General features: G+C 44.6%; 1 protein-coding gene across 2 annotated transcripts in view; it reads right to left on the reverse strand.

The window, feature by feature from the left end:
- Positions 1-13602, reverse strand: part of LOC132156818 (collagen alpha-1(XIX) chain-like) — a 56567-nt gene that overhangs the window by 38643 nt on the left and 4322 nt on the right. For both annotated transcript variants that reach the window (XR_009437501.1, XM_059565853.1), the window contains exons 6-13: positions 12854-12907; positions 5442-5531; positions 3351-3392; positions 2647-2724; positions 1905-1940; positions 1669-1713; positions 1508-1561; positions 1239-1280 (exon numbers count right to left, since the gene is read on the reverse strand). Coding sequence is in view for 1 of the 2 variants with exons in the window: in XM_059565853.1 (XP_059421836.1) it covers positions 1239-1280; positions 1508-1561; positions 1669-1713; positions 1905-1940; positions 2647-2724; positions 3351-3392; positions 5442-5531; positions 12854-12907 (441 nt within the window). In the remaining variant the exon portion in view is untranslated. The remainder of the gene's footprint in view (positions 1-1238; positions 1281-1507; positions 1562-1668; positions 1714-1904; positions 1941-2646; positions 2725-3350; positions 3393-5441; positions 5532-12853; positions 12908-13602) is intronic.

The following is a 13602-nucleotide window of genomic DNA, read 5'->3' on the forward strand; positions in this document are numbered from 1 at the left end:
TGTATTTGTATCCTTTGACTGACAATTAACAAATTGAATGTGACCGATATAGCAGTAGAGGTTTAACATTGGAGGAGAAAAGAGGAAATTCGTGCACAAATTCAAAGAGAGTCAGAACACATGACTTAAGTGCTTTGACATTTTTAGATTTCGACATACAAACTGTGAGCTTAATTTAATAAACAGCATTAATTTACTTAAAGGAATATTTCACCCAACAATTAAAATAGACAGAATGTCAGAGCTGTTCTATAAACAGTGAATGATAATTCATAGTGCAAAAAGCTGTTTTTTATACAAAAATACAAAAGTAAAATGTAATGTATTTATTGACATGACTCAATCTCCAATTCAAACTCTGCAGAAATCAGTCACAAACTTGCCTGTTCTTTTGACATTAAAATATGTTTTGATGCATTCCCCTTCCTTTGTGTATGAAGACACATCAAATCCAAACCGGAGATAAATTACAGTACATAAGCTACTGTAAGTAGCTCTGTGTGTTGTTATGGTTGACAGTTCAGTCCTAAGAATTTCACCGCGTCACTTTTTGAGCAAACAGGCATTTATCTTGTCAGAAGTTTCTTCAGTCCTATAGAGATGAATGCATTATGCCCAAACAGAAACATAAAGAGCAGTGGAGGAGGAAGACAGAACAGAAAATACTTATAAGGTGGAATTAAAGAGAAAGCTAAGAGTGAAAGTTAAAAGAATGTTTCTTTTTCTAAGTGCTGAATATATATGAATGTAAAGAGTTTGAATGAGAGCAATAGAGCAGACAATGAAATAATTTATAACAGTTGTTAATTGCAAGTTTAGATAAAACTGGGCTTTATATTACCACTGGCTATATTCTGTCATTTGTGGTTTGTTACTAAACAATTGTGTGTAATAGGAAAGGCAATGTTTTAATGAAAGGGGAAAAATGCTTCCTCTAGGTTACATCTGGTAAGATCTAGGTTACACAAGGTAAGATCTGTCTTAAGATCCACACACAATCTGACTGAAGGGAACAGAGTTTTAAATAAATTTTTTTGAACACCCGCGGTTTGAGATGTCAGGTTTCAAAGTCTGCAAAAGTTTTGCTGATAAGCATCTCAAGGGAAACTTTGTGGGTACAGACCTAACTGCAAATTCAGCATCTTTTATTAATAATAATTCATACTATTAATAAAAATGAATAGTATTAATATTTAGCATCTGCTGCAGTGAGAACAGATAGCTAGATGAAACGGTACCTTTAGTAACATCCCCATGTCTCCAACAATAGGCAGTGCTGTCTGAAAAAGAAACATTTAAAGCAGCAGTAGGTACAACATTAGAAAATGACACTCAATACAAACACAAGTATGTCTTTTATTCCCCATGGAGTGCTATGTCAGTATCATATTCCAACTATTTTAAGTAGCAGAGCAAAAATAAACCAAACAACTGTACATATTGTATGTAACTGAATATTAACTTTACACTTCTAGGAATGTCAATAAAAATAAATAATGTTAAGGACCGGTTCTCCAGGGGGTCCAGGGGGTCCTGGTCTGCCTTGTGGGCCTGGAGGTCCCTTTCAGATTAAGACACATTGAAGATATTTAAGAATTATTTATATAAAATAATGATATTTTCACCTTTTGACAAATTTGGACTCAAAGAAATGAAAACACTTCTCACCATAATCCCTGGTGCTCCAAGTGGTCCTGGAGGTCCACGAGGACCCTGTGAAAAAAAACACCATCATGTAAATTCACTTGCTTCAACATTTTCAAAACAAAGAGTTTTAACTTAGAACTAATAAGATCTTAAAAAATACAATATCAATGTGTAAGTATATTATGCACAATAGTATACTATTGGCATGCTTGGTCTACATGTAAAGGCTGTTTTTAGGATCTGAAATGATCCTTTACCTGAATTCCTGGTTCTCCTTTAGATCCCATCAGACCCTATATAAAATAAATAAATGAACAAAAATCTTCTTTTAATAAATACAGGTGTCTTATAAACCTGTAAAAGCTCAGTTTGTCTTCATAAAACAATGTAAGATATTTTGGATGAAAACCTTGAGTCTTGAGACTGTCCCAAAGACTGCCAAGTAAATAACAGTGTCAAGGTCCATAAAAGGTATGAAAAGTTGTTTTCAGAAGGATGCGCTGTTTCTACGTGTATTTAGCTTTGATTTGAAATAAAACAGCGCATCCTTGTGGCACAGATGACACAGAAGAGCATATGCATCATGGTGATATGGAGTGACACAGAGGAGACCGTTGACAAAGGAATTATTGAATAAGGCTGTTATTTTTGTTTTCTTCGCTTATAAAAAGTGCTTCCGTCGCTTCATATAACCCAGATTACACGTCTGATGGTAGATAGAGTATTCTGATGACAACTTTTCATACCTTTTATGTACCTTGACACTGTTATTTACTTGGCAGTCTCAAGCCTCCAGGTTTTCATCCAAAATATCTTAAATTGTGTTCCGAAGACGAACAGAGCTTTTACGGGTTTGGAACGACATATGGGGAAAGTGATTAATGACAAGTTTTCATTTTGGGGTGGATTAACCCTTTAAATGACTATTTCCTGTTTTGTGTGAACAATCCCTTTAAATGAAGACAATGTTTGTGAAGTTACTCTAAAAAAGGTACATACAGGGGGTCCAGTGATTCCAATACCAGGTTCTCCTTTCTCTCCAGCATCTCCAGGGACTCCCGGTACACCTCGCTCACCCTGGTGGAGAGCAAACAAGTTCATTCGTGCAAACTAAATTAACTCCAAAACTCACAAAACACAGTCAAGCAGTGCCAGTGTATGTAATAAAGCTTGGCTGGATAATTATTGCATTTTAAAATGAATTTGTTGCCATAGCAACATCATGAACCTCTTCAGTCAGTATGTAGTAATGTATTTAAAATCAAACCCTTACAAACAGATGCTTACACAGCAGTAAAATAAGAGCTTTAACGAAGTGTTTCGCATGGAGAAATCATTTTATGACAGCATAAATTTTCAGGGTTTAATACAAGTTTATTTCTACTACCACAAGACAATTTCAGCTGTATTCCACAATTTTACCTTTGTTTTAAACTTCTGGAATGAGTCAAAATGGTTTTAGTGGTAAACGACATTAATGCCACAGATGCAATTGGATATGGAGTTCAACTTGAACCCGAAAGGTTCCTTTAATAATTCACAATACTGACATTTCTTATCACACCATAAAAAAGTGGACTAAAAGACAAAGCACAGCTCAGGGAAGTATGGCTGATATGAACTCAGGGGATGTTCCTTTACAGCTAAACTTCACAAGCGCAAAATTTAATACTTTAAAAAAAAAATCTCTCACAGCAACCTACCTTAGGGCCCCGCAACCCCCGAAGACCAGACACGACCTCCTCCTAGAGATGAAATACAAACTCAAATGAAGACTGTGTTCTTAAAACTTAAATAAGACTCAATTTCAGCCAGAAACTTTTATAGGAAAAGTCTGAAAATCAGTGTTTGTGAATGCTAAAGTGGTGATGCTACTAAAACAGTGTTAAAAGAACAGTGTAACATTTGATATAAATAATAGACTTTTTATTCAACAATTTAAATTAGTAGCTTGTAACTTGACCAGATACAATTGCAAGCAGCGTCCTCAATGTCGCTAAATATTGCACGCTCTGTGATTTGCAAGTGATACTGTAGGAGCCGACAGTGTGAAAGAGTTACAGTAAGCATTATTTGCTATACACCACTGATGGAAAATTGATTTTTGTGGTCAGCAAGAATTAGATTAGCAAGTAGTTTTCGCATTGCAGAAGCTGTCACAGCAGGTAGATAAAAATACTTTTTGCATCCTATGAAGTCAAAATACAGGATACTTAAGTATAATGAACCCGATTAAATGAACACAGCAATGCCCTTGTGAGAAGTTGGACTGAATCAAAAGGGGGTATTAAAAGTGGTGATAATGGGAACAACTAAATTTATAATAAATATAAGAAGAAAAAAGCAGAATGAGACAAGGAGTGTATATAAATGGCGTCAGATTTGATTTCATTCGTTTACTTCACTAGTGTAAATTTCCCTGTCTTTCTCTCTTCCACTAAATCAGAACTGACAAAGGTGGCTGATGGCTTCATGCTATATTGATTTCAGTCCAGGAAACCATCATTCAACTGGTCAACAAGTGCTCTGTCTGCCCACCACCCATCTGTCTATATGGCTTAATGCTGGATGACTCGCCACCTTTACAGTTAATATGCAGTTTATCTCCTTGCCTCGCAAACAAACATCATTTCTTAAGTCAGAGTTCAGCTGGCACCTAACTAGCATGAAATAAAACACAACAGCAAACGACGACGATCCAATCAATTTCCAGTGTGTGAAAAAAAAAAAAAAATCAAGGTCAGCCCTACATTTGATCTTGTTCATGAAGATGCTTCAGAGACATTTGTTACAATAGGAAATTACATTAAACCCTTTTTTATGGCCAATTTTAGTGTATAGAAACTATAAATGTGACCCTATCTATAACATCCCAGGACACCTAACAGGTGTACCATTAGGATGAAACAGCAAAGGTGTTTTTAAAGGTAGCTTTACCAAAGCAGTATATTAGCATGAGCACTATTTCATTGTCAAAGCTGAAATCAATGAGCTATCAGTTTTTTCTCATTCAAAAAGCCATTTCACATTGATATATGTCACAATTGGGACCAAAAGACTACTTCCGTTTCATGCCAACTTTAAATAGTGTTGATGCATATAGAGAAGTGACCACATCTACAACATCCCTGACTATTGATCTAAAGGTTTTTCTACCAAGATGTTTTTTATAACATAAGAAAAAATTAGACTGCTGTTAAAAATATGTAGATGGATATAGGTACAGGACCAGACGATGGTTCTGAATGAACAGGATGAGAATTGTGAGATTTCTGACAGATACTAGTATCTTGGCCAAAGTGTGAGACATTGTTGAGATTTCTTTTGAAACTGTAGATGAAACCTTGAGATAAGTGTTGATAAGTTGTTGAGAAACAACAGAGTTATTTTGCAGATCTCATAGCTCATAGCATAGATTTTTCTTTCTCATGGCTTGGACAGCTGACCGGTTTACCGTAAGGACGGCACAGCAAACGTGTTTTTAAAGACAAAAGCGGTGAATTAGCATGAACAGTATTTCATTGTCAAAGCTGAAAACAAGGAGCTGTCATCAACAACCCAGCTACTGGCGGAAGAGAGGCAATGTGTGCGGCAATGTGTCACAGATTTATAGGTGCATAACATCATTGTCAGTGTGCCTCTTAAATCAAAGCTGTCATCAAAGTGGTGGGATGTTGGATAAGTGTTGAGTGATATTCTGTTTATGTCTTAATGGGGTGCTAAAAGAGAAGATACTGAGTGTGGAACATGAAGGTGAACTGAAGAGGAAGATAGGAATGGGGTTGTCTACCTACCCCATTGCAAGGTCCGACAGAGCAGGGCTCACCAGGTTCACCCTTGAGGCCCGGGGGGCCTATGGGTCCCGGTGCTCCGCCTGAATCACCCTGCAATCACACACCGACAGCTGGCATTTAGAGTCGCCGTCACCTCAGGTTTGTCATTTGATAGTTTGAGGAGCACCACACAAATGCACACACATGCCTTCCTTCTCACGCACATACAAAACAATGGATGTAAATATCACAGACATCTAGGGAAAATGTCACCAACCTAGAAAACGCCTCACGCAGCTTCAGAGGTGAGACGACGAGAGACTTAAAAAAGCAGTCTAAACATCTGCTATGCTGAACATGCTCCCTCTATTAAAGATTATTTTGAGTGACAGTCGACTTTCTCACAATAACTTAAATTTAGTCATCTGAACAAAATATTTGCCATTTTAAATTATTATTGGGGGAAAATAAAATGTAGTTCACGCCCCATCCTACCATGATGCAATACCTACTAAAAATAAGACCAGTAAAACTGGTAAAAAAAATAAAAATAAAATAAGACTAAAATAAATAATATAATTAAAAATGTTTTCAGCAATTAAAACAATTTAAATATTGGACGAATGTTTAGTTGAAAAGGGCTTGATAAAAAAAAGGTATTTAAACTAACACTGAAATACAAAAAAATAAATATATACAAACGCACAAAAAAAAAAACTAAAATAAAAATATAAAAATAAAAAATTCAATTTAAAATATTGAAGTACTACTACAATAGTATATAAATAATTATAAAATACATTTTATTGGACTTTTCTATTAAAAAGGCTATTTTACTTAATCACTCATATTGGTTTTAATCATTCTAAATATTAAATTGTTACTCAAAGATGAGGACAATTCTGGAAATTAATTAGCAAAGTGTACAGCCATTCTTTAGTTCTCTTACGAGAGCTCTCTCGTACTGCGTCTTAGCTAAGACGCTACGGGAAAAGTCTCTTTTCACGAAATACTGAAGCAAAAAATTATCCTTAATTTTGTATTTTTGTAAAGCGCATTTGCAGCAGTACACAGCCATAGGAGAGACGGCTTGTTCGCTAATTGGCTTGTTCTGCGGCAACTGCACAGCCTATCGAGCGCGGGCTGATGCAACATCAGACCAATAAGGGCGCTTCGCGCCCTTCTTGCCACTTCCCGCCGAAACGGGTGTGGCCCAACCTATAAAAGGAGCTCGAAAAGGCTGACTCACCTGATTTTTCATCTCTTCAGCGAAGCTCACGCATCGCTGGATCACGGAGGAAGCAAGCGCCGTCTGAGAAAGCATATCAGCAGGACGAGCCATTCTGAAGCTCCTGGCATCGCCGCCTTCCACTGCCGTTCCTGCTGCGCTATCCGGCGCCTATATCCTTTCAATTCTGTTATATCCAAGCTGTTCTTTATGTGTGTGTGTTCGCCCTGCAACACACACTCGTAAAAGAGCTCGCGTCTTTTTTAAGATGCCTTCCTGTGGCTCGTCAGAGCCCCACTCAGCGAGGGAGACCGGTACGTCATCTGTGTCTCCTGCCTGGGTGAAGATCATGCAGCGCTCGCGCTCGCTGACGGCGGATGCCACCACTGCGAGCTGTTGCCATGGTGACTCTGAGGACTCGCCTGGCCTTTTTCTCTGAGCCTGCATTCTCCGCTGCGCTGAGGCGCCGTAAAAGCATCACTTCCAGCAGATTCCGGAACCGTCTTCAGCTCAACCGAGCTCGCCGGTTCGCCCTGCTTCACCGCCCCCCCCTGCATCACTTCCCGGTCGCAGCGCCCGCTGTTTGCTGGCGCGTCGTCCGAGGAAGTCGATCTCAGGGCCGCGTCTGGGGAAGAGGACACGCACTCTCTGCTAGCTTCGGGCAGTGAGGGCTGGGCGAGCTCCGAGGATCTCGCACCTTCTGCTCAGAAGCCCAGCAGACGAGCTGACATCGAGAAGGAGCCGGGGCGAATGCTCGTGTTGGCCGCGATGAGTCTCGGCCGCGAGTGGTTTGCACCAGCGCCCCCCCTCTCGTTCCCGGCTGGATGGTATTTCCCTTTCGGATGAGCGTACTTCTCAAAGCCCGCCTCATTTCTTCCTGAGCTTCACGAAGAGGTGGCGAAGGCTTGGAACGCTCCATATTCAGCGCGAACTCGTTCGTCGGTCTCACTAGCATTCTCCACACTGATGATGCTAAAAACAGGAACTACCACTCACTTCCGCCGGTGGAACAGGCGATAGCGACGCACCTTTGTCCGCCCTTTGCTGGACGGCGGCAAAAGCGGTGTTGCCATCTAAAGCCTGCTGTGTGTGATGCTGCGTCGGCACTACTAACGATGGCTGCTTCATCGAAGCGCAGGTGTACGAGTTCCGCTGTGGCCGAGCTCTCACCTAAGCGCACCGCTGTTTCAATTCCAGAGATTGTTACTGTTTCAGCATTTTTTGCAATGCACAAGCCTGTACTGTTGCCCGCTTGCCTGCACACGAAAACCGTTATCACGGCTACCCAGATATTTCCCGAAAAAGGTGTAATTTCTGGTGTCCCGGCCACGGCCGATGGTGCTATAAATGTAGTGACGATGCCCACTGCTCAGTGCCCATCTCCACATGTAAGCACAGCCCTTCACACAGGGCTCGCACCCATAAAAGCGACTCAAGTCGATCACGCGCACTACATAGTAGACGTGCCCACTCCTCAGTGCCCACAATCACTATGTCACATGCGTCATGTGGTTTCTGTAAAAACGAAACCCGTGCACGTTCGTCCGGCCACGGCCGATGGTGCTATAAATGTAGAGACGATGCCCACTCCTCAGTGCCCATCTCCACATGTAAGCACAGCCCTGCACACAGGGCCTGCGCCCATAAAAGCGACTCAAGTCGATCGCGCACACTGCATAGTAAGCGTGCCCACCCCTCAGTGCCCACAATTACTATGTCACACGTGTCATGTGGTTTCTGTAAAAAACAAAACCCGTGCACGCTCGTCCGGCCACGGCCGATGGTGCTATAAATGCAGTGACGATGCCCACTCCTCAGTGCCCATCTCCACATGTAAGCACAGCCCTGCACACAGGGCTCACGCACATAAGATCGACACAGATCGGTCGAGCGCGCCGCATAGTAAACGTGCCCACTCCCCAGTGCTCACATACACTATGTCACATACGGCACGTGGCTTCTGTAAAAACGAGGCCCGTGCACATACGCTCTGCACAGGCAGACAGCGAGTTGAAAGTGGTAAATGTGCACATATGCAGCCCACAGTTACTCGCAGACATATCGAGTCCCACGGGACCTGCTCAGCCTTCCCCCAGTCGGTTAAGCGCCGGGACAGGGTCGAGGAGGAGCGATCTGCCCGCTGTGATCAGCGAGCTCCCCGCCTCAAATGCGCAGCACACCCGAGCGCCGCCGTTGCCCGGTCAACAGAGCGCGCTTCGCATCCAGCCCTTAGCCATTCATGCAGATGCATGGTCAGCGCTTCCAGGGGTTTCGGATTGGGTGCTAGGCATTATAAAGAGAGGCTACTCGCTACAGTTTTTTTCGACGCCCTCCGCGCTTTTCAGCGTGCGTCGAAACTACGGTCAAAACAGAAGTAGCACACATACTTCGGGCCGAAATATCAAAACTGTTGAGCAAAGGGGCTGTAGAGCCTGTGTCTCAAGGTCAAAGCGAGGGGGGGGCTGTACAGCAGATACTTTCTGGTGCCCAAGAGAGACGGGGGTCTCAGGCCCATACTGGATCTAAGACAGCTGAACAAGGCATTGATGAAACGCAGTTTCAAAATGCTTACGACCAGGAAACTCCTCGCGCAGAATTGCAGAGGGGACTGGTTCAAGTCAATAGATCTGAGGGACGCGTATTTTCAAATACAGATAGCGTCAAACCACAGGCGATATTTGAGATTCGCCTTCGAGGGCCAGGCATACCAGTTTACAGTCCTCCGTGGCTCCCCGTACGTTTACGAGGTGCATGGATGCAGCGCTCGCTCCTCTCAGACTCAGAGGCATACGAGTGCTGAATTATTTGGACGACTGGCTGGTTTTGGCCCGATCACGAGCGGAGCTCGTGGACCACAGGGCCGTTTTACTTGATCACCTCGAGAAGCTCGGCCTCAGTGTCAATTGGGCGAAGAGTTCGCTGAACCCCAGTCAGACGATCCTGTTTCTGGGTATAGTTCTGAACTCGTGTTCCATGACGGCGCGGCTGTCACCACAGCGCGCGATGGGCATTCAGCGCGCAGTGAGTTCTTTCCGCTGCGGCGCGACCGTGTCGCTCAAACACTGTCAAAAGATTCTGGGTCTCATAGCCTTAGCATCTCCGGTTCTGCGACTGGGCCTGCTCCGCATGCGCCCCCTGCAGTTCTGGCTGAAGGCTCGGGTGCAGCGCAGAGCGTGGGCGTCTGGCCGGCTGCATTTCAAGGTCGATCAGAGCTGTGTTGCGGCTCTAGCACCTTGGACAGCGAACGGCTGGTACCGATCAGGTGTAAGCCTGGGGACTTCCCCGAGTGTGAAAATGGTGTCGACGGACGCCTCCACTTCGGGATGGGGAGCGCTGCTCGAAGGCAGACCGTCCTTTGGCCTATGGTCAGAACGGGAAAAGCTCCATCATATCAACTGCCTGGAAATGCTGGCAGTGGAGAACGCGCTGACGCGCTTTTGTCCCCATATCAAGGATCACCACGTCGTAGTCCGTGCAGACAACATGTCCGTGGTGTCCTACATAAATCACCAGGGCGGTCTCGGGTCCCGAAACCTGTGCAGGCTGACGGAACGCCTCCTGGTTTGGGCTCAGCGCAACGTGCGCTCGCTGAGAGCAGTGCATGTGCCTGGACTGCAGAATCTGGGTCCAGACAGGCTGTCCAGAGGCAATGTTCCTACGGGCGAATGGTCTCTACACCCGCAAACAGTCCGGCTGTTGTGGGAGAGATTTGGCATGGCGGAGGTGGACCTCTTTGCGTCCCACAAAAACGCTCACTGCCCCGCGTTCTTTTCCAAGAACGAAAGCGCGCTGTCACGGAGATGGCCGTGCTGCCCGCTTTATGCATTCCCTCCCGTCTCCCTCCTTCCGCAGGTGATAGAACGGGTGAGAGAAACGAGATGTTCAATACTGCTTGTAGCACCTCTTTGGAAGAACCAACCATGGTTCCCAGATTTGATGCAGTTAGCAGATGTCGCCCCATGGCCGGTACCGTTGAGGAGGGACCTCCTCTCGCAGGCCAGGGGCTCGATTTGGCACCCTCAACCGGAGTTGTGGTCCCTCCATATGTGGGCGCTCAACGGTTACCCGCTGATCTCGCAGTGGGAGTGCTAAATACCATCACTCAGGCTAGAGCTCCGTCGACACGACGTCTGTATGCCTCGAAGTGGTCGGTGTTCTCCAGCTGGTGCACAGCTCGAGGTTATTCACCCCTTAGTTGTGAGGTGACGGAGGTCCTCTCCTTCCTACAGGAGCTGTTGGATAAGGGCAGAGCCCCATCCACGCTCAAAGTTTATGTGGCGGCCATCGCGGCGTTTTCTGAAACAGCGTCCGGTCAGTCAATAGGAAGGAACGATTTAGTCATCCGGTTCCTCAGAGGAGCTAGGAGGCTGAATCCTCCCAGACCTCCGTCAGTCCCTATGTGGGACCTCGCGGCGGTTTTGGAGGCCTTGAAGGGTCCCCCTTTTAAATCTATCCAATCGGTTAGCCTTCAGCATCTGTCGTTCAAGACAGTATTCTTGTTGGCTCTCGCTTCTGTGAAGCGTGTGGGTGATTTGCACGCGCTCTCGGTGAGCCAGTCGTGCTTGGAGTTTGGGCCCAATGACTCAAGGGTCATACTCAAACCTAGGCACGGTTATGTGCCGAAATCCCTCAACACACCGTTTCGGGCTCAGGTTATTGCCCTGTCTGCCCTGCCGGTGTCAGGGAAGCATGGAGACTCGAGTCTTCTTTGCCCTGTCAGGGTTTTAAGAGCTTATGTGTCTCGCTCTGCTGCCTTTCGGCAGACGGAGCAGCTGTTTGTCTCGTTCGGTGGACGTTCCAAGGGAATGGCTGTTTCGAGACAGACTCTATCCAGATGGATAGTTGACGCCATAGCGTTAGCTTACGCTTCCAGGGGCCTTCAGTGCCCGTTGTGCGTCAGAGCACACTCCACAAGAGGCGTCGCCTCGTCGTGGGCGTGGTCTACTGGGATCTCCTTGCAGGATATATGTATGGCGGCAGGTTGGGCCTCGCCGTCTACATTTATCAGGTTCTATAACCTGGAGGTCCCCGCCTTGCAAGCAAGGCTGTTGTCGGTATAGTCGAATCAGGGCCCTGAGGGGAATTCTGAGTTCATGAGCGCTATGCGCTGCCGACTGTTATATGGTATTGCGTAAGACCCGCATTGCCACATTGGTCAGGCCTTGCCTCGGCTGTGTGATGTCATATTGCCGCATCTATGGATGCTGCTAGATATAGGACGGAGGGCTTTTTCCCTTTTCTGTCCTGGACTCTCTGTGAGTCCCTCAGGTGACTGTGCACTGTAAATCCTGGGCGTTGCTTCAGGTTTATTGGTGTGTGATCCCTGCGCGCACGGCGTTTTTACATTGGGTTCCCGTAGCGTCTTAGCTAAGACGCAGTACGAGAGAGCTCTCGTAAGAGAACGTACTCGGTTACTAAACGTAACCTCGGTTCTCTCTAGAAGAGCGAACGAGTACTGCGTTCTCTGCCGTGCGCACGATTCACTCTGGTTCACTTCGGCGATGAAATAAATCAGGTGAGTCAGCCTTTTCGAGCTCCTTTTATAGGTTGGGCCACACCCGTTTCGGCGGGAAGTGGCAAGAAGGGCGCGAAGCGCCCTTATTGGTCTGATGTTGCATCAGCCCGCGCTCGATAGGCTGTGCAGTTGCCGCAGAACAAGCCAATGAGCGAACGAGCCGTCTCGCCTATGGCTGTGTACTGCTGCACATGCGCTTTACAAAAATACAAAATTAAGGATAATGTTTTGCTTCAGTATTTCGTGAAAAGAGACTTTTCCCGTAGCGTTTTAGCTAAGACTCAGTACTCGTTCGCTCTTCTAGAGAGAACCGAGGTTACGTTTAGTAACCGAGTACGTTCTTAATACCATCTGCAAATCAGTTTTGCTGTAGGTCAAGTTTTCAGAATAAAGGTAGTTTGTTGTGCTTCAGACTAGATTTCCAGTATCTCTACAGACATCACATTTTGCCTTCTAAAGGACCCTAATAAATAAAAAAGCAGTACTTCTTAGATCTTAACTATTTTAGCATACAGCTTTTTATCTTCTTACAGCTGGTGCAAACTGTCAAGATGTACCAGCAAAACAGCTCAGTGAAGTCTGATGTGAACAAATTGTCCTGAACATGACCTGGTGCTTCAACATATGCCAAAACAAGGAAAATATCACACTAGAAACATTCAGCCCCAGCCACAGAGCTTTCTTGCGTACCTTTTCTCCTTTCATTCCATCTTTTCCAGGCAGTCCTGTTTGACCGGGAGAGCCCTGGAAAAATCAGGAAGATCAGCTTTATCTGTTCCTGCTTTATTCATTTTAATTTTATCCCTAACATCCCCCCCATCCCTGTGTTCCCATCTTTTTTGGAATAAAGGCAGATGCTAATTAGCAGAAGCAGGTGCCGAGAACAGATTGTGATGCTGATTCCTCCCCACACGTAGAGAACTCAGATGTACCCGTCCCTGCAAATTAATTTTCAGATTACCGATTGATTACTGATTGTCTGTGCAACAATTTACATCCTCTGCATCCTTGTTTTTCTCACCTCTGTTATTTATACATGCATTGTCTTTTTCTGTGTGTGAGTGAGCAAGTGGGAAAAACAGTGAATGAAAGAATGTGGAGTTCGTGACTAGAATAAATCTAGATTTTTACATTTTCATGTGGTGTTTCCCATGCAAAAGTCTATGGTACTCTGAAGAATTTTTTAATTGCACAACAGGCTCTTCATGGCGTTCTTTAGAATATCAAAATATCCTTCATACAGAGGAACCCAAAACTGTTCTTACATGGCATTACTGCAAAAACTCCTTTTTATTTGGAACCTTTATTCATAAAGGAAGAGTTTGAAAATTTGCTGGAAATCTACTCAGTCTCAGGCCTTGCAAGATGAAGATGATTTTATTTCTTTCTTGTATCTTACATTTACATTTATTCATTTAGCAGATGCTTTTATAGCGTCT

Source organism: Carassius carassius, chromosome 14, assembly GCF_963082965.1.
Source record: "Carassius carassius chromosome 14, fCarCar2.1, whole genome shotgun sequence".
Lineage (NCBI taxonomy): Eukaryota > Metazoa > Chordata > Actinopteri > Cypriniformes > Cyprinidae > Carassius > Carassius carassius.